The sequence below is a fragment of the Porites lutea genome, chromosome 4, assembly GCF_958299795.1.
Source record: "Porites lutea chromosome 4, jaPorLute2.1, whole genome shotgun sequence".
Classification (NCBI taxonomy): domain Eukaryota; kingdom Metazoa; phylum Cnidaria; class Anthozoa; order Scleractinia; family Poritidae; genus Porites; species Porites lutea.
The window spans coordinates 30251643-30270682 of NC_133204.1; the positions used below are offsets into that span (position 1 = coordinate 30251643).

Genomic DNA, 19040 nt, shown 5'->3' on the forward strand with positions numbered 1-19040 from the left:
TGCGTCGTACACGTCCTATTAGCTACTAAGAGTTACCGAGAACTTCAGTTAATAATGGTTTATGTAATATTTGAGAGGAGTTGTAGTTTACAATGTGCAAATTTCGTATAGAGCTGTTGTTTTGGTCGTGACCGGGAGCTTTTAAAGTAAAGATTGCGTGACCATGAAGCAAGGTGGACACGATTTGGTGACTCTTGTTTCTATTTACAGGACCCTATCTGAAGTAGACATTTCAGCGCCATGTAATTCTCTTTGCCACTGTAGTGGTCGTGATTACGATCCCGTATGTGGAGTAGATAAAGTGTCGTATTTTTCTCCGTGTCACGCTGGATGCACGGTACAAGTCAAGGACAAAGAGAAGATGAAGAAGACCAACTTACTCTCCATTGAAAAGGTAGGCACAGAAGATGAAGCAGAGTCAACGTCATCGGGAAAAGAACCAAGGCTTAAGCCGTTAAGTCTAATACACCGTCCAAATGTGGCTTACTGTAACCACACAAGACGTTTCGAGCGCCTCCATTTCCACAGAATGCACAGTCTCAGACAGAAATATTTGGGACACTTGCTCTGAACACAGTTTTTTTTCCTTTTGGCTCGTCTCCTCTCCCTCCCAATGTTGTTTATCGCAGTTAACTCATGAAATCCTATACACTAACGTTGGAAGGGCAAGAAGACAAAAAGTGTCCGACAATTTTGACTGAGACTGCAGCAAGGTCTTGTTGGATAAATCTAGACCCGTTCGCAGTCTAATTGGTCCTTGTTATCTACAACGATAAAAGTCTAGGGAAATGAAATAGGTTCCCAGGATGCAACTCGTTCTCTTCAAATTTGCCTCAGGAGAGACTGAGAACGAGTCAGGGTTATCGTATCATTGCGTGTAGTGGGAAATTAACTGTTGGTCAGTGGACACAGCATTCTGTTGCTAGTTATCTTTGTCGCGCCTAGTAGCCGCTAGCGGTATGTCCTGGTGCTCGAAAAGTAGCCTCCATGCTGTACACCGCGATGAGAAGAAATCCTGTTTAGATTATGCAGTAAGCCGACCATATTTCCCAACGGGCCTTAAGCAAGTTACAAACCATTCTTCCATCTACGGTCGCGAAAAACTTAAACATTGTTAAAAAAAGCTGTGAAACTTTGCGCGCTCATCCAGCAAATAGTCTTAAATTGCGATTCTAAGGGGTTGCGAAAACCTGTACGGTAAATATTACCGTGTTATCTGACCTCAACATCATTCTTCTTTCGTTTCGTTTTAACAAATTCAGTTGTCTTCTTTTCACAGAATTATGTCAACTGTCGCTGCATCCCGTCCCCAGAGACAAGCGTTCCATATGGCTCTGCTAAACAAGGAACATGTGACCGCGATTGTAAGAACCTCATCCCCTTTCTTTTCGGTGCTGTAGTGCTGCTAATCTTCAACTTTATGAATGCCACACCCAACAAGACTGTCGTGTTAAGGTGGGTTTTTTTCTGGCCACTTCAGAAACGAGAAGGGGTCTGGGCTGAGTCAACGTTCACAAAGACTTCTGGCACTGTTACTGGGGACAGGGAGAAAAATTGGCCAATAGCTGACCGCCGCGTCCTTAGTAACCATCCCGGAAGTTCGTTTCTGCGGCAAAGGGCGCTTTCCATTTGACAGAACTGGTCGGCCGGATCATTGCTCTACCATTGCTCTACCAGTCAGTTTGAAAATGAAATAGACTTTTTCCAAGAGTTTTTTGCTGAAGGACCATCTCCTTCGTGCATACTATTCAGGATTTGACTGATCTGGCCGGAGAGTTTTGATTAAAAGGGAAATTATCACTGCGACGGGAAAGGTCTGGCCGGTCAGTTCTGACAAATGGAAAGCGCCCTAGTAGTAAGTGCTGAAACTGTTTCAAGTTCTGGTGTGTTTGTTCATGGCGGACGCAAACGTAATACGCTTTTTTTTTTAGCTCGTTTTGCTCTTGTTCATCCTTTTTTTCTCTTAAGCAGCTTTAACTTACTCTCTTACTAATGAACGCCCCACTTTACCCTTAGATCAAAGTTGGAATTTTCATTTGTTGCTCTTATTGCTACAGAAGTAGTGGCGAGAAGTTAAAGAGCAAGGTTAAGCAAATTCGAATTCCTCTCCCGAGATCTTGTCGTTAATTCTCGTGGGTTTCTCTGTCTTACGTAGCATTGATATTACAAGGCGAAAGTAGATGGAGATCATTCTTAGGGCTTAAAGAGTTAAACAGACACTGAATTACGCTCTGGCAATTTCACTACCCCTCATTTTTAACCTTCTCGAAGGGCCTGTTGATATGAAGGGGGTTAGATCTGTTTGGCAGGCTGGCCCGGCTAATGCCTGTGTCCAGTGTATTCCAAAATGTTCACATGACCAATTCCAGCCCGGTTTCGGGCTGATTCCTTCACATAAAAATACTGATGCAAAAATCATCGCGTCTACCGAGCTGGGCCGTTTAGAACGCACTAAATAAATATGGCGAAGTAGCTTAAGTATGACCATGTAGTAAAAGCTTCTGGACAGAACCTCTGTGGTGTACTGTTTCTGTTTGACTTGTCCTTCCAACAATCATTAGCAAGTTGTAAATGACAGACAAACCAGAGAGCACATGACAATCTTTCTCGTTGGTTTTCTCACTTTCAGATGTGTGCCAGACAATCAACGGACCTATGCTTTAGGGCTGCAGTGGTTGTTTCTGTGTATGTTTGGGTCCATGCCGGGTCCCGTGGTGTTTGGTGCATTCATAGACAAGACCTGTATTTTATGGGAGGAGACATGCAGTGGAAGAGGCAGTTGTCTTGAATACAACAACGAACTGCTCAGTTACCTGTTAGTTGCAGCTGGACTCTTCTTTCAAAGTAAGACGTTTTCTTGTGTGACTGTGCTCATTTTTATGTTCAGAGATGTAACGGCTATTAGTAAACTTACGCAAAAGGTCGCCTGATGAAGGAAGCCAACAAACCTTGTGTTACAAGCGTGACAATAACTTTGAGTGAAAAAAATGTTCCGCCAAACTTCACCTTCCTTTAAGCAGATCGTTTTGTAAAAGACCAAAATACGGTAGTATTTAGTGAAGAGAAGCAAGTGATAGCCCTGTCACGTTTGTCACACATACACACGTTTTGTCCTCCCCTTTTTTCTGCTGCCCTGTTGCGCTTGATCTTGTGTTTGGAGAACAAATTTTGTCCCAGTTTCCCTAGACTTTCAAAAAAGTCCTTCGTCGGATTTCATATGGCGCGTCGCTCGCGGTCGGCCGCTACGCGGTCAAACAAGGCTCGCTCCGCTCGCCAAGAGGTCGACTTGTAGCAAGTCTACAGTTTCCTTTTCAACTTTCTAACGGAAATCTTTAGTACCCCCAATACCATTCAGGGCCGACTGTATTTATTATTTCTATCTTCCCAGTTCTTTCAGCGGCTCTTTACTTCGGTTCTTGGTTCTTCTGTAAGTCAATCGACTCAACCCCAGCGGTCCCGGATGTAGATCATCCCTCCACCCCACAGTTACAACATCGCCTAAGCCCTCCCCAGACGCCAGTACCAGGCTTTGTGTTCCGCCAAGAAAAACAGGCGACTGATCAGCAGGCTGATCCAGAACAGGAAGCTCTTGCGCAGGCTGGTCCTGACAGCAGAAGTTCTTCCCCAGTCCCTGGTATTGCGCGGTATTCCATTGATGATGACAGTGTTTGTCTGTCTTTCAAAACAGCTGGTGATGAGAGTGAGAGGAGATTTTTACCGCAAAGCGAGTCGTCGATTTAAAGGTGACTTAAAAATACAAAAAAAGTGTGCCGTTTGTCGACTTCTTCCTTCCCTTTGAGAGATTCTTCAAGCACCTTAGAGTGTTCTGCAAGGAATTTTTAGATAACCCAGGTGGAGATAATGCAAATATAGTCATCTATTTGTTGGTGAATTTTAGATATCGCAAACTTGAATCTTTCGTGCTTCACATACGTGAGGAATTATTTGGGTATCTAATAGCATTTTACGTTAAGACGGGTCAATAGTCGATTTAAGGTTCGTAAGGAATAGAGGTAATATGACGGCTTTTAGATGATAACTAGCAGCCAGGTAAACTACTCAATCTTTCCATGCACTCAGGAGATGGTTATCCTGCGCAGGAACGTTTTGTTGTAACTGTAGCTGTTGTTATCGTGATTCTCAAAGGAAGAATAGGAAAGTTACATGTAAACGATTGATATTAGAAAAAAAATGTCGAGGGTAAGCAACGAGAATGCTGACATCCCGGAAGTCATGATTAGCAACCGGAGGTTCCATGTCCGATGGAACGCTTCTGTCTCACACAACGAATCTGAATGCCTTCGTTTTAACTCCCGCTGTACGAATGTGTTGAGTCAGAGCACTGACAGAGAGAAAATATCAACTTCCGGCTGCCATTTTTGACGTCAACGTTCTCGCTGCTTAAGGTCCCTAGTTAAAAAAAAGCCCATTCCATTTCAGCATTGCAGCGTTAACATATCCTGGCCGCATCTTAAATCTTAATTAATGTTATCTCGCAGTATAAAACTTTGGAATGCTGTCCACATTATGAGTAGTATAGGGCGCATAACGTAACCTATACCACTTGAGAAGCTATACTTAGAAGTAAAAAAGGTCGGCACGAAACCTAATACGATCGTAATATACATAATGATATGAAATATCAAATTATTTTTATCATTATTATTATTGTTATCATGGTTATTGTTGTTTTTGTTTTCTTGTTTGACTCCCTCACTGATGCAGTACAAAAAAGGTATCAAATGTAAGAATAATTTTGACAGAGGAATTTTTACACATTCTCCTTTCACGTTTGAAATGAAGAAAAACTGAAAATAAGTCATTATTATAAAACATGTAGTTTGAGGGATACACTATTCACTTAGGAAGCACAGATTATGAGCGATAAACTCAACGAGTGTAGATACAGCTGAACGTAGGAATGACCGATACTTAGTTCAAAAATTGCTTGGGACAGATGAAAAACTCAGTAAGTGCATAGCAGTGTCATTATGATACAATTTTAGCACCGATTATGCAGCAGTACTGTTTGGATTTGACTTTGTTCCATTTACCATGTAATTAATATTATATATTTTTGATATTGCTTTTCTCCGTTTTATTTTAATTGGTGGTCGTTTTATAGATTTTGTTTTTTGTTTTTCGGGAATTATATATAAATATTTTAGTTATTTTTCATATATTTAAACACCATAGGTGTAATTGAGCTCAAAAAAGGCTTTCACCCAGCAGCTTTTCTCAGTATTGGGTTATTTTTGATGCACATTAAGGTATAAAAACAAATCACTTATTTTCACTGCATGGGATTTAAATCACTATGTCAATAATCCATGATAAGCAGTCATGAGGTAGCTTTAAAAAAGATAGCGTGGAATCTAGAGAAGATTGACAAGTATCTGTGGGATTGTTTTGAGAGAGTTTATCTAGTGAAAGTTTGTCAACGCTGATAATAACCAAGGCCGAAATATATTTTAAAGATAGTGCTTAAGCTGAGATTAAGGATTATCATATATCTGAACGATGTCTTTGTGTTTCTGGTTTCTCAAAATCAGCGAAAAGTCAGTAAACTAGAAGTCAGAATAGATCGTTTTCACATGGCGTCACGGCGACTAATTTGTGTACAAAATTAAACAATGAGACGGCGGCCATGTTTGTCTACCGAAATAATCCTCTGAGAATCTAACTCTGTTCTCATGTAGAATCTTCCTTTTGTTTCAGGAAATTTACCTAGCTCCTAACCACGTGAGTTAATTTGACTTTGACCTATAAATAGCAACTCTTTCGTTATTTCCGCCTTTAGAAGAGGCATTACATACCGTTGTTAGTTCGCTGAGCTTGGCTCTTGTCCCCCAAGTGCTTGCTCGGCCACTTTCGATCCAGGCCACCTCTCTTTTTCTATGTGAGCGAAATATTGCTTTATAATGCAACGTTTGATCTTCTTAATAAGCTCGTTCCTAGGGTCTCTCTTGTTTTAATTGTCTCCTTCGTTGTACGTTTTCGAGAGCTTTTGTTTCTTGTAAGTGCTCAGTTAAGTGAAATTCTTAAAGAGTTAATAGTACAGAGCTGAGAACAAAAAATTCAGAACTAAAGAGAGTCAAGTTGATCCTTAAAAGTGCCAGATTTGTTTAAAAGACTTTTCCCTAATATTCCAACCTATCGTAACAAATACATCTTTCCTATTTTCCCGCGTGGGTGTGTCTTTTAAACAATTTGAATTCAAAATCCTTTCCCTAATTACACTTTTTCAGCCTAATACTTTAAAAAATTAGTTCTTTCAGTAATTACGTTCAAATTTATTCAAGTGCATTTATATTCAGTTAGTACTGTACGCTTGTATGTAGGATAAAAGAGAATGTTTTTAGCAATGACACGAGGAAGCAGACTTTTTTGACAGCCCTGTACTGCTTTGCTACTTCTCGAAAGATGGTCGTTCTTTTGACCCAAGCGGAAATTCCTCGCTCGCCCACTCCCAACACAACCCCTTTTTAACACTATAACGTAAATTTTACAACTGGTGTTTTAGAGTGAATGTTTCTAGAAGTAAGCAGTGAAGGTGCACCACAAGAGACTGTTTTCCTCATTGCTCGAGTTACTTGAAGATAGTTGAAACCCCACTCTTGTCGAAGTCAATCAGTGGTTGATGCTAATAATTCTAAAATTTGATCAATGTTATACAAGATTGTTCCGTGGATTCGCGTTTTAGATGTAATCAGTCCATGAAAACTCGACTGGTTATTTATTTAAAATGTATTCGATGGTTAATGAAAACTCAGTTTCACATATTAATCTTGTTTTCTCCCGTCAGGGGGCTGTTGTTTACCAATAATCTGAAAAGTCAAAAGTGAGTTCTGAATTAAGTTCATTTGATCACAGACTTTTAAAGGACACAATGAAGGCTTAGTGAAAACTATCAACCTTTGTTTATTAGTAAGTAAAAGTAGCGGCAATAAATTTAAAACAAAGTTGTTTTCGTAACTATCCTGATTGATTGGTGGTGTAAGTTAGCGGTCTGTAGTTAAGGGACATGCGCGCTGGCGTGCTTTGACCCTTGAGATCAGTCTTGCTAACCCTTAAATCAGGAGACACTTAGTTTAGTTACCATTTGTATTCTTTCTTTTTAAGATACTTTCTGTATTTATCGTAATCCAATTGTTAAGATTAAAAGCGTTTCTATTGCAATTTTCTTTAGTCTGTGAGTGTTCTTTTCGTTACATTCCCAGAGCGAAACTGGGACGAGTTAACTTGCGCAAAGACTTCTGGGACTGTCACTAGGGAATGACCAATAGCTGACCTGTGCGTCCCCTGTAACCATCCCAGAAACAATTGCGGGATGCATTTCGGCTCCAGTTCCCTTCTCGTTTCTTAAGTGGCGAATTGCAAACTTGTATCAATTCTTCTCTCCCGCCGAAAACAAATGGTAGCGACTAGGCACTGGTTTCAAAAGTAGAATGGTAGGACTGTGATTACCGTCTCCAAACTGCTGAAGCCTGTGAATTTATTTCCTACTGTTTGACTTGGGCATAGTTTCACTTAAGTGTAATCCCGACTTTTTGGAGCACGCGATCTTAAGGTGAACTGGCTGATATCTTTAAATTTTTATTTGCAGCAAATATAAAATCTTTGCTAAAGAATTATACATAGTATTTATTCGATTAACCGCCCTTGACGCTTATTAAATTTTTGGACCTTGAGAGTGGGCGCTTGTAAAAATTTTCACCGTTTTCAGCAAGTGAAGTATGTTTATTTTGCAACAAAACAATAAATGCTAATAACAAAACGCGAAGAAGTAACAAAGCAAGGTTTCTGTAAAACATTCTGAAGAAACCTCCGTCCTCGGGGAAGTCTCCTATTAGAATTTTTTCACTCAAGTGGGTGGGGTTGGGGTGAGCGCTTATTTGAGTTTAAGTGGGAGGAGGAGGGGGTGGGCGCTTATTTGGCAGGAGGAGGGCTGGGCGCTTATTCGAGGCTGGGCGCTTATTAGAGGTTGGGCGCTTATTCGAATAAATACGGTATTTGCCTTCTTGCCTGTCCGATTGGAAGGTTCGAAAAAATCGGGATTCAACTGCTGATCTCGATCTTCCCCCGTAAAATGTCGAAAAAAAAATGCAACGCAAGACTAAGTGTCTGTCAAGCGGTGGAGTCCTTATCTTTTTTTAATTCCTTTATCTCCTTCATCACAGTTGGTCAACTTAGTTGATATTTCAAGTGTTAAAAACAATTTAAAATTAAAACTACGGAATAATATTGAATTAATACAAATACAGCAGGCCCCAGTTGTTCAAACGTTGGATAGCGCTATATAACGGATAAATCCCTATCCGGTTGATAAGTATTAGGGAAACCAATTGCATTATCCTCTGGATAGAGATTTATCCATTGGATAGCACTATCAACCTTTCGAACAACTGGACCATGATCTTTACCGCTATTGAATTCAAATAACTGATAAAAATATAAACTGGCAAATTATAACATATGATTACAATTCCGAACAAAGGCAGTAGTTTTTAACTGTAGAGGACAACGTGTACGAAACAGTTCGAGAAAAAACTCATTAAAAATACGTTTTAAAAAAATAAAAGCGTAAAACATTAAATATTTGATATAGTTACGACGAGGGTCTTCAGTGAGGAGTATTACTGAATGTGATATATGTCTGTCGCTGTTTTTGCGGCCATCAAATAAATATAAATCCACTTTTAGAAGGAAACTTTTTCGACCAGACTGACGTCTGCAACTTAAAATCCATCACTATTTGCGCTACTGATGATGCTTTCAACCTTAAAATACGCTGAAACCCAGTTGTTTTACAACCTCATGAGCTGTTACACATAGTTTAGCCCAATGACCAACCGTAAAATGCCGCTAAAAATGAATTTGATTTATTAACTAAAAAATAAAAAACAGTAAATGCAAAACGTATTTTGCTCAGCACTGCTATGGCTTGTTTCGACGCGCTTTCTTCTATTTTTCTGATTATAATAAGAATAAAATGCAAATATAATTTTTTTAGTCAATGTTGCAATAATCGAGGGTCTCAATAGTATGGTAACCTTTTGGGGGCCGACCATTTGATTTCTGAAGGGGTTGGGGGTGGGGGCCTGGCTTGTATGGGTGATTTGGTTTGGGTAAGAATTTCTTTCTTCCCAAACCTCTGGAGTTTGAATTTTTTCCTGACACACAACGGTGTAAGATTTTTTTCCCAGCATTATAGGCCATGAAAGATATTTTTTCAGTGCAAGAATTTTTTCCCTAGGTATTACCTTGCACGATTGTTTTCCCTCGAAATCAGTCTGCAGGATATTTATTTCTGAAATCACCCATACTCTCCGCCCCCCTCAAAAGTCAAATGGTCGGACCCTTATAAGTTGAAATGCTGATAGAGACTGACCTGCAGAAACGCGTCATTGGTGTTCGTATTTGGAACTGATGTTAATTGTTAACATAAAAAGGGACTTTGTCATTATTAATAACTAGTAATAACCAAAGGTTACGAAATGCGGGCGACAACGCTCGAAGATTAAAACGCTTTTGCTCCAACGCTTTTCACGTGAGACAGATGGTCAAAACACGCGTGAACAGATTATGAGTGATCGAAGGTTCAAACACGCGTAATAAAATAGCCTTATGTGCATTCCATTTATTCTTAGTGGAAGTCCAAACGAATGCTGGCTACATACATGCGACGCATGCGTAATAACAACCTGGAGATTACGATTCTGGGGTCCTCTTGTCGCCCGCAATTATTATATAATTACGCATGATCACTATCATTATTGTTATCACTACTTATTTTTAAATGGAAATGTTGAAAACGAAACCCACTCATAATCCAATCTTTGTGAAAATCAGTTGTATGTCGTTCTTGGGGCGTGAAACAGGAAGCCATTTGTACGTCAGATCTTGGTTCGGTACCAATTCCCACTCGTACGACTGAAGAAGATGTTTAGCGAGAAGCTGCAAATATATAATAAAAGCAAGCTCGATTCATTCTATGGCTATGTATAGACAGTGTTATGAATTTGGTTAAGCCGTTAAATCTTTTCGATAGTACAAACTCCGTAACTGATGAATTTAGTCATATAGTGCCCGATTTACAACCTCTATTTCTTTAACCAGCAAGGGCAGAAGCCTTTCGATTCTCCACCCCTCCCACAAGCCGAAATATAGGACCATCTACCTGCAAATAACAACAACAAAGAGTACACCGGATTGTTATTCTTCTAACAGCTTTTATTTTCTTGAATTTGACGTATTATGACGTTTTGAGGCTTAATTCAAAACCAGTAAATGCAAAATGTGTTTTGATCAGCACTTCTGTAGCTTTTTTTAAAGTGCTTTTTCTATTCTCGTTATAAGCCCCTCGGATAAAGGACCCTAAGTTTATAAGTCCTCCTAAAACCCCAAACAAAAATGTATAAGCGGTCTTTTACAGTACTGTAAGCTTCAGACTGGTTTCCAGTAGCGAGGGAGTGGCAGCCGGAGAGCGTTAACGGCAATCCCGTTCCGATTCCAATTCCGATTTAGCGTTCCGATTTCGCTTACGAACTAGTGAAAACCAGGTTGCCGGAGTCAGAAGAAGCAGCGAACGGCTACAACAATCACATTGTTTGTTCCCGTGCCATGTGATTTGTTTAGTTTTTCCACTTCCGCTTCGGCTTACAAGAATTCCACTGGATCGTACGAGTCGAAGCCTGAAAACACAGCCGACATTGCGCAATGCCACGCGAAATGACGCCTGAGGAACGAGCAGAGAAATTCCATACTGATGACGTGCCGTTACCCAGATGTGAGATAGTGCTTCTGATTGGTTGAAGTAAATTTCTCTCGCAGCAAGGAAAATCAGAAGAACCACCCTGACCCAAATGGGGGGAGTTCACGTCATCAGTATGGAATTTCTGCAGTCGCTGCTCAGACGTCATTCCACGGGGAAACCTGTGATAGCCTTGGCTGTTTTCTCAAGCTAAGTAAATGGCCCAGGCGCCAAAGTGCCAGAGACACGGATTTAGATTCGTTATTCCCTCTCCGCACCATTCCGAGAGCTTACTACAACCAGTTGCAAAATTTTGAGACAATCCGACGAAAAAACGACCTTTCTTCCTTCTAGTCACAGGTCTGTCATATACAATACTGATCTCCCTCCTCCCTTCCATTCAAAGTTGTTCCTCCAAGTCTGGAGCATCTTCTTGAACTGCTAGCAACTTTGATAAGGGGTGGAGGGGGGATCACAAGCACAAGATCATGGACAGGCCATTTAAGCCAAAATACGGTACAGTGTCTCAAGGACTTTTGCAACTGGTTGTAGGAAGGAATTCTTAACAATCATATATACAATGAGCAACTTTTAAGAAAGATACTCAAGAGTATTGACTGACCTTGATAATCTTATGTATGAATTTATGTCCAACGCACATCCGGGGACCTGAGCCAAACGTCCATACGCGGTCCTTGTCAAGCTGGTTACTACGAAAACAAACGCAGACAATCAGTTAGTATGTTGTATACTGTTTGTGCAGTTAGTGTTAATGAAGCAGGGGAGGTGGACAGAACAGGGGGGGGGGGGGGGGGGGAAGTCTCCCACCTCCGGTACATTGCAGTCCGGGCTCCCGACTCTTTTTTCTTGGCTTCTTCATTGCGAAATAGTTAGCAATGCTACATAATTTCCTCTCATTTCTCTCGCTTCCCACCCTTTTAGGACTTGCATCCCCCACCTTTTCCTCTCCCGTCTCCCGTACCCCTCCCCCTATTCTCCAGGCCCTTGGCGAGGGCGTTGTGGGTTTTTTTTGTAAAAGTAAATGAAACTTTCTTTAATAACACTAGAGCAGTGTTGAAGAGGAGCAAGCTGAAGTCAGTGTTGTCAAAAATTTTCAAGTGCTTTAAAAATTCACCAATTATGGACGAGAAACAAGTTCTCTCTTCATAAAATGGCCCATGAATTCCGCGCGCCCAGACTGCGAAGTAGAGCGCGCGCGACGTAAGACGCGTGAAGATACATTTAAGTCGTTCTGTCCAATCACGGCGTTTTTTTTTTATTCGAAAGGTTCACAAATACACATAACTTATAAGTTTCATTGCTGAACAGCAATTCTGCCTGCATTATTTGCCACAGATGCTTTTGGCAGGAACAGTCCAAATTAACGGAAATAAGAAAAAAAAGCTCACCAAGTATCCCATCGTTCGGGTAGAAACTTTTCTGCCTCGGGGAATATCTTAGGATCACAGTTAGCTGCTCTTGTAAGAAATCCAACATAGTGGCCAGCGGGAACTTTATAACCATCTATAATAACTTCCTACAAAGAAAAAATGAACCCAACACTTTTAACACCCAAAGGCCAGCTCCATAACCTCCATACAGACCTTCTTAAGACTTCGTCACGCGTTCACTCGGTATTCACAGGTATTGACTTTTTCAGGCTTCTTCTAAAATTATCATAGAGAGTTTAAACAAAGACGAAGGCGACGCCAACGAGAACGGCATAAAAACAATAGGTTTAGATTGCACTTGCATCACGCTTTTTGATTTTTGTTCATTTGTTAGCCGTGGTTGCACGACTACAACGTGAAACTTCCTAATTTCACGTTTTGTCGAGGACGGGAACACAAGACAACAACTTTTCTTTTCTTTTCCTGAAGTGTAGTACAGTCCTTTAGAATTCAACTCCAAAACGAAAATTTCCAACATATGACGAATAAAACGAGTTCGAATAAGCGCGATAAAGTTTGAAGCAGCGCGAATTTACTTTTTAAGTGACGTTTTTGTAGCCGTGCCATCGTAGTTGCGTAAGCTCCCTAATATTAGGCCGGGGAAGGAGCTCATTACCCGGCGCAAGTACTTTCATGTACTCATATCACAGCGTTTTCACCGACTGTTTTACAATAATTTTGGCAAGAAATTAGAATATCTTCTAAGCCCCACAAACCGTGTATCGAAAAATAAACCGGTCCGTGAAAACGCAGTGACATAGGCCCAGTAGGGGAGTTGCTAGTACCTCGGGGTTATGGGCCCTTCATCTGGGGATCATATTCACATCTCTACGTCTTCACACAGGCAACCAAATCTCGATCCGATCGTGTAGGGATACGATCGCATTAATAAAAAAACGGACCACCTTCATGGACCGTGGTATTAAAAGGTCGCCGGTCAGAAGCGAAACGCATTGAGAGGAAAACTCAACAATGTATCCATCAAAACTTTAAGGAATAAAGCTCAGTGCTTACCTGTTTTGCAAGTCTTCGCCCCCCTAAAAACGGCGGCCAGAGTCGTTTCACTTCCAACAGCACATTTTCTAAATATCTATCATCTTGAGCTGCCCGAAGGCGTTTTTCAACCTAGAAAATCAGAATGCAAATGTATAAAAATGCTGATTAGCCTACACGTAAATGTACATTTTTCACGCAGATTAGACAAAACTTACAAGAAATAAAATGCAGATAGCAGTCGTACGTACTCGAAAGAGAAGGCACGGATGCTTGTCGTCTCGTCTAGGGGTATGAAGTGCAGATTTTGGTTTTACTTTGGGTGTTTAGGTTACTCCATGTAAGGGAATACGGATTCCGGATCTCTGGAAATTTTTGTTGTGGTATCCCGACATCCAGCAAATTGTTGCTGCGGAATCCTGAATCCTTGGCTTTGGAATCCGGAATACAGCTCAAGGAATCCACAATTCCACTATCAATAGGAATCCGGAATCCAAGTTCTACTGTTCCCGGCGTGGAATCCAGATCCAAGACTATCTTGGATTCCCTTACTTGGGGCGATTCAGGACAAACACTTGCGTAGCCAGCGAACGCCAACATGTTAACTCAAGCCGGTATCGGTGTGTTACCGAGGGTTGTACGTAAAGAAATGAAAAACTTAAAAGAAGGGAAAAGATGGACAAAAAGCATTGGATGACAATATCTTCATTGTATAGACGATTATTTTACTTACATTTTCCGGTTTTGCAAGTTCGATGCAGAATGACGTCATCAAGGACGCTAAGGCTTTTGGGACCAACGCGGATACAAATAACAAAAGGTGGTTTGCCATTTCAGCCTTGGATTTAAATTCTGCTTCCCTGATGGCATTAAGAAAGCTAAAACAAAGTGAAAAAAGCTATCATTGTTTATGAATTCACACTTAAACTTACAATAAAGCCCCGTGCAAACGGACGCAACATTATTGGATGATGCATGTTGGGTACGTTTGCACACCCTGTTGCGAGGAAGGTTGTTGCACGTTCTTGGGAGTTGTTGCATCCGTTTGTTCACCACTGCCAACACTTATCAATCAACCCTCACTCGGGCCAACATCGTTAGGAGTTGTTGCGTCTGTAGCTCAAGTGTACAGGGAAGCCGATAATCTCAGAACGCGTTCTCAATAGCGACAGCGAATTTCCTTCCTTCGTTCGTAACGCTTCATTGTAACTAAAACATGACTGATTTAGCACACCCGGCCTTTGTCAACCCTTTGGTCACATTTGTAAACGACAAACTGGCTTGCCTTTTGCTAGTTGTTGCTATTAATTCCCTGGAGAACATCACGTGGTTTAAATTGGAAAAACAAAACATACAAGCAAAAAAGGGCTATTGCGCCCTTTGCAGTTACACTATAGTCATCCACGTGGTACAAAACCGCAATACTGGAGAGGATGGGGAAAACTGGGACAAGACAACAAAGGAAATTACCAGTATAAAATAATGAGCTGTTTGTTTTTTCTGTCTTTGCTCTCCAACATGGCGATTTTGTACCACGTGAATGACTAGCTTCAAAAGACTTTTGCTACTTTTTGGCAAATGTTGGGGGCGAACACATGGTGTTCATGTGTAGTACATGTGTCAGGAATCACGACATCAATTTTGATTACTTCATCCACTTCACTGACTTACCAGTGTTTCTCCTCTGCTAGACGTTTATTGATGATGGTCAAAAGACGATTCTGACAATGAGAAATTTAAGGAAAGCTCATGAGAAATCGTAAAAACTGGACTGAGACCCACCAAAATACCATAGTTTGCTTTCCATCAAGTGGCCATACATGTGTTTACACTGCCGGAAGTAATCTGTAACCAGCCTGCAGTTGAGGCTAAAGTTAATGTTGTACTCAGATCTCAACCTGCCTGTTTCCATCTGACCGTACGAGACCTGGGTATGAGATTTGTCCAATATGTGAAATTCTACTATAAAGGCCATGAAAGGATGCCAGTTGGACTTCACCAAAATGGTCATCTACCATATCGTATTGTCATCTGGACTATGAAACTGCCATTTCCCCATTTTCCATTAACTCATAATATGTTGCAGCTGGGCATCTTAGCCTGCGAGCAAGCTCTCCCAGGGGTATCGCCCCGTGGCCAAGGCACTCAAGAGAGCTTGCTCCCAGTCTAAGGGCATCCTGCCTGCTAAGCCTTTCTTCCACCCGCTCAGTTTTGGTGTACTTGAGAAAGACTTTACATGAATTGAGTAAGATCGTTGTTGAACTTGCACTGCATGTTGCTAGGATACATTTTTGAACCCAGGCCTAGTAGCCTTGCCCTTGGTATAGCGAATTCAGTTTAGAGCGGTTTTCATTTGAGTGTCGAAAAGTAATTGGTTTTGCACTTTCTACACGATGCGATTGGCTTAAAAGATTCGCGCCACCTTTTCATCCAATCAGAAGTGAAACCAAAGCCAATTGTGACGCGCTCGCATGCATTTTCCCACGCTTTGCGTCAGCCACATGTAATTACTTCGAGTTTTGATTGGTTCAATGTATTGTCTGTGTCCTATGTGATTGGCCAGAGTAATTACTGTGGTTTTGGTTTTATGACACTCAAACGAAAACCACTCTATCACTAAACAGATGCTCACAAGATAATCTGGTCCAGCAGTTTGCGCTGTGGTGACCTCAAAGTTTTGACAGAATTCCGGCAGAAGCTTCCATTTTCCCTCCTCAATTAAGAAGAAGCCAAAAGGAGGCACTGTTCACAGGGTGCAGCCTGAGATACCCCGGCCTTTAACCATTAGCTGTGATTGGGCACCACATGTTACACCCTGCGAGAAGAGTCTCCTTTTGATTTCTTGAGTGAGGAGGAGCAGCTGATGCTCTGCCCCCAATCCGAACTTCTGGACTAGTCAATCTTGTTTCCTCTCATCAAACTGGTTTCTTTTTAGTGCAAGTAGCCTTTTACTGATAAACCGATGATCATAACTGAGCCTACTGCAGAGCTGTCAACTCTCCCGGATAATCAGGGAGACTCCAGATTTTGGACCGTATCTCCTGATAAAAACGGTGTTTGCCATTTCTTCAGTAGACTCGACTTTCCGACAATAAAATGCCCACTACTTTGCGTTGTTTGAGCTATTTTATTGTTAGCATCGAATGTTTCCTCATAAACTCCGGTATGCCATTGTAATATATTAAACAATGTGACTGGTGGAAAGTAAACCAATCAGATCAAATGTTGCAATGCTAACAATGTCTTTTTCATGAGTTTTGTGTCATCGCAAATTCGTGACTATCTGAGTTAATGAGTATTTTTTGCACAAATGATGTCATGTGCCATGCATTATGATGTCACCTATCATCCCTTTCCCATCAATTCTCAATATTTGGAGATGTGGGGGGTTTACAGCACTGCCACTATACCAAGTGCACCGCCATTGGACCTGTGTTCAAACTGGTATCCTAGCAACGTGCAGTGTATGCTCAACAAAGATCTTCCTCGATTCCTTCTAGAGTACACCAAATTTGAACAAGCAAAAGGAAGGTTGCAGGGTGAACATGTTACTGAAACATATAAAACCTATAGTAACACCCCATTTCAAAGCCATCACAAAATGTATCACAGTTGTCATAAGTTTGTCTTTATGTTAATTGCACCTCAACAACTTGTTTTTAAGCTAAAATTCCTTAGAATAATGCAGATGTAATCACTTTGTACATAATTTTTGCACTGAAATAAGGTAAGTATTGGTACAACAACACGAGCAAAAATTGAGTGAACTGACTATTAATTTTTACATGTTTTATACCTTTGCTGACATTGCTTTGGTGTATCCTGATTTATAGCCATACACATTAAAATTCACAGGAACAGAGATAAGTCCTTTAAACGAGAGAAGAAAGAAACACATTGTAATATACCAGTAATCATTATTAAGGCCAAGGTCAAGCTCATCAGTTCAGTTTTGAACTCTAATAGACTGTTATAAATAACTGTTTTACCTGTCCAATTAGCACACACAATAAAACCAGGATGTGAGTTGAGTGACTTGTATTTTGTCAACCTAAGCGTTAAGTTGGTACCTTTGTTCACTGGAATGCAGGAAAGGTCATTCTATATTGCATGTATGGTGAAATTTAGTAGAACAATGATTTTCTCTTAAATCGTTCGTCTTTTGATACAAAAATGACAAAAAACAAAATTACAAAATTAGATACCACTTTTATTTTTTCCTTAATACATGAATTGTATGTAGTGTTTGCTTGAGAAAGCTACATCAGATGTATTGCTCACGACTTGCCTTTAATAAAATTTTACCAATTATAGGGCTGTCACTGTACTAAGAGCTGGGGGCTGGAGATTTTTCCCAGCTACCATGAGCATGACCTCTAGCTACTGTCATTAATATAAAACTGAAAACAACAACAATAAAATAGAACCAAAAGACCTTCCTAGTTGCTCAATTCCCTGCCTACTAACTACATCTCACTGGCAACTTAAAATCTTAGGGCACTTTCCAAAAGTCAGAACTGGCCGGCCGGACCATGGTCAGACCAGACATTTTGGCGATGAAATAGACTTTTTCCAAGAGGTTTTGCTGAAAAACCATCCCCTTTGTGCATAATATTTAGAATTTGACAGATCTGGATGATTAATTTTGATTGAAAGTGAAATTCACATAATTTACGATGGGAATGGGCTGGCCAGTCAGTTCTGACAAATGGAAAGCTCCGTTAGCGACAGCCCTGCAATCACATTCTCAGCTATGTGATTCTCTAATTTAAATAACAGGTTAGGTCAAAAGCTACAATCAGTGATAAAACTGTTAAGACTTTGTCCTCAAATGGAGCAACTAAGGAGAACAAAACAATCCACAACCCTTCCACCTCCCCTCCATTCAAAGTTGGGGTGTTTGTTGTTTTCTACAGAAAGCTTGAACAGCAGTACAACATTGCATGGAGGGAATGGGAGACGGAAAGCTTTATTTCCCCTTTTCTAAGTTAGCAAAATGTTAGAGAGGCCCTTTTGGGTGAACTCTAGTCTTAACTAATTTTATTACCGATTGTACATCCACATGAAATGTGTGCCAAATTTTGGCAATACTCACCATGCCAATGAGCTATAGTGAGCTCAGCGATAGATGTTGCTTCTCCTTTTGCAGCTTCAACATCCAAACCCAGGAATAATTGTAAACAAACCTCAGTTGTAAGAAGCTTGAACAGTTTATAAGGAAAAACAATATCCTTGTCTTCAATGCTGTTTAGTAATCTAGAAGAAACTAACTCAACTTCTCCCATAAAATGGGCCACTTCTTCAGGTCTAAACAGATGGTGGAGGGCATTTCTCATCCGTATTGCCTCATCATCACTGTTGAATATAACCAAGTCTCCATACAAACTGTACATGTATCCAAAGTCTTTATAGCCCATGTCTAGCTGGTCTGCCTTGTCTGTGAATGAAAATAAGAAATTTAGAAGAAGGAGAAATCTAACACCAGAAAGCTTAGAAAAAATTTCGAGCTCCAGGTAAGAATCAAACTCATGACCTGCTGCTCTAACTACTGAGCTACTGGAAGCTCTACGGTGAGCAGTGTCAAATAGATCTTTCCACCTTTTTTTCAACTTTTGGCATGGACAAGTTGGAAAAATCTGTCTACTTTGACACCTGAAAGAGCGCCTTTAAATTAGTAACATTGCCAAGTTTGAAGGTGCATTGTAGAAAACTGATGAAGGTATAACTCCTTAAAGTCGCAAAGTTTTACAGACATTTGTACATGTATGGTAGGGGGCAGAATTGTGCCCCCTACCATACAAACATCTGTAAATTTTTGCAACTTTGCGGAGCTGTATCTATGC

General features: G+C 40.6%; 2 protein-coding genes across 7 annotated transcripts in view; one reads left to right on the plus strand and one right to left on the minus strand.

Moving 5' to 3' along the window:
* LOC140933269 (solute carrier organic anion transporter family member 4A1-like) overlaps window positions 1-7188 on the plus strand; it is a 28045-nt gene extending 20857 nt beyond the window's left edge. The window contains exons 8-11 of the mRNA XM_073382795.1: window positions 211-394; window positions 1280-1455; window positions 2630-2844; window positions 3389-7188. Of these exons, the coding sequence (XP_073238896.1) occupies window positions 211-394; window positions 1280-1455; window positions 2630-2844; window positions 3389-3741 (928 nt within the window). The 3' untranslated portion in view covers window positions 3742-7188. The remainder of the gene's footprint in view (window positions 1-210; window positions 395-1279; window positions 1456-2629; window positions 2845-3388) is intronic.
* A 905-nt stretch (window positions 7189-8093) lies between these two features.
* Window positions 8094-19040, minus strand: part of LOC140933270 (uncharacterized) — a 13214-nt gene continuing 2267 nt past the window's right edge. For 4 of the 6 annotated variants that reach the window (XM_073382799.1, XM_073382800.1, XM_073382797.1 and 1 more), the window contains exons 3-10: window positions 18293-18634; window positions 16994-17067; window positions 14869-14918; window positions 13931-14075; window positions 13219-13329; window positions 12163-12290; window positions 11376-11463; window positions 8094-9957 (exon numbers count right to left, since the gene is read on the minus strand). In XM_073382799.1, the coding sequence (XP_073238900.1) occupies window positions 9826-9957; window positions 11376-11463; window positions 12163-12290; window positions 13219-13329; window positions 13931-14075; window positions 14869-14918; window positions 16994-17067; window positions 18293-18634 (1070 nt within the window). In that variant the 3' untranslated portion in view covers window positions 8094-9825. Of the gene's footprint in view, window positions 9958-11375; window positions 11464-12158; window positions 12291-13218; window positions 13330-13930; window positions 14076-14868; window positions 14919-16993; window positions 17068-18292; window positions 18635-19040 lie in introns of those variants that run through there. The other 2 variants (XM_073382796.1, XM_073382801.1) reach the window with 2 other exon arrangements.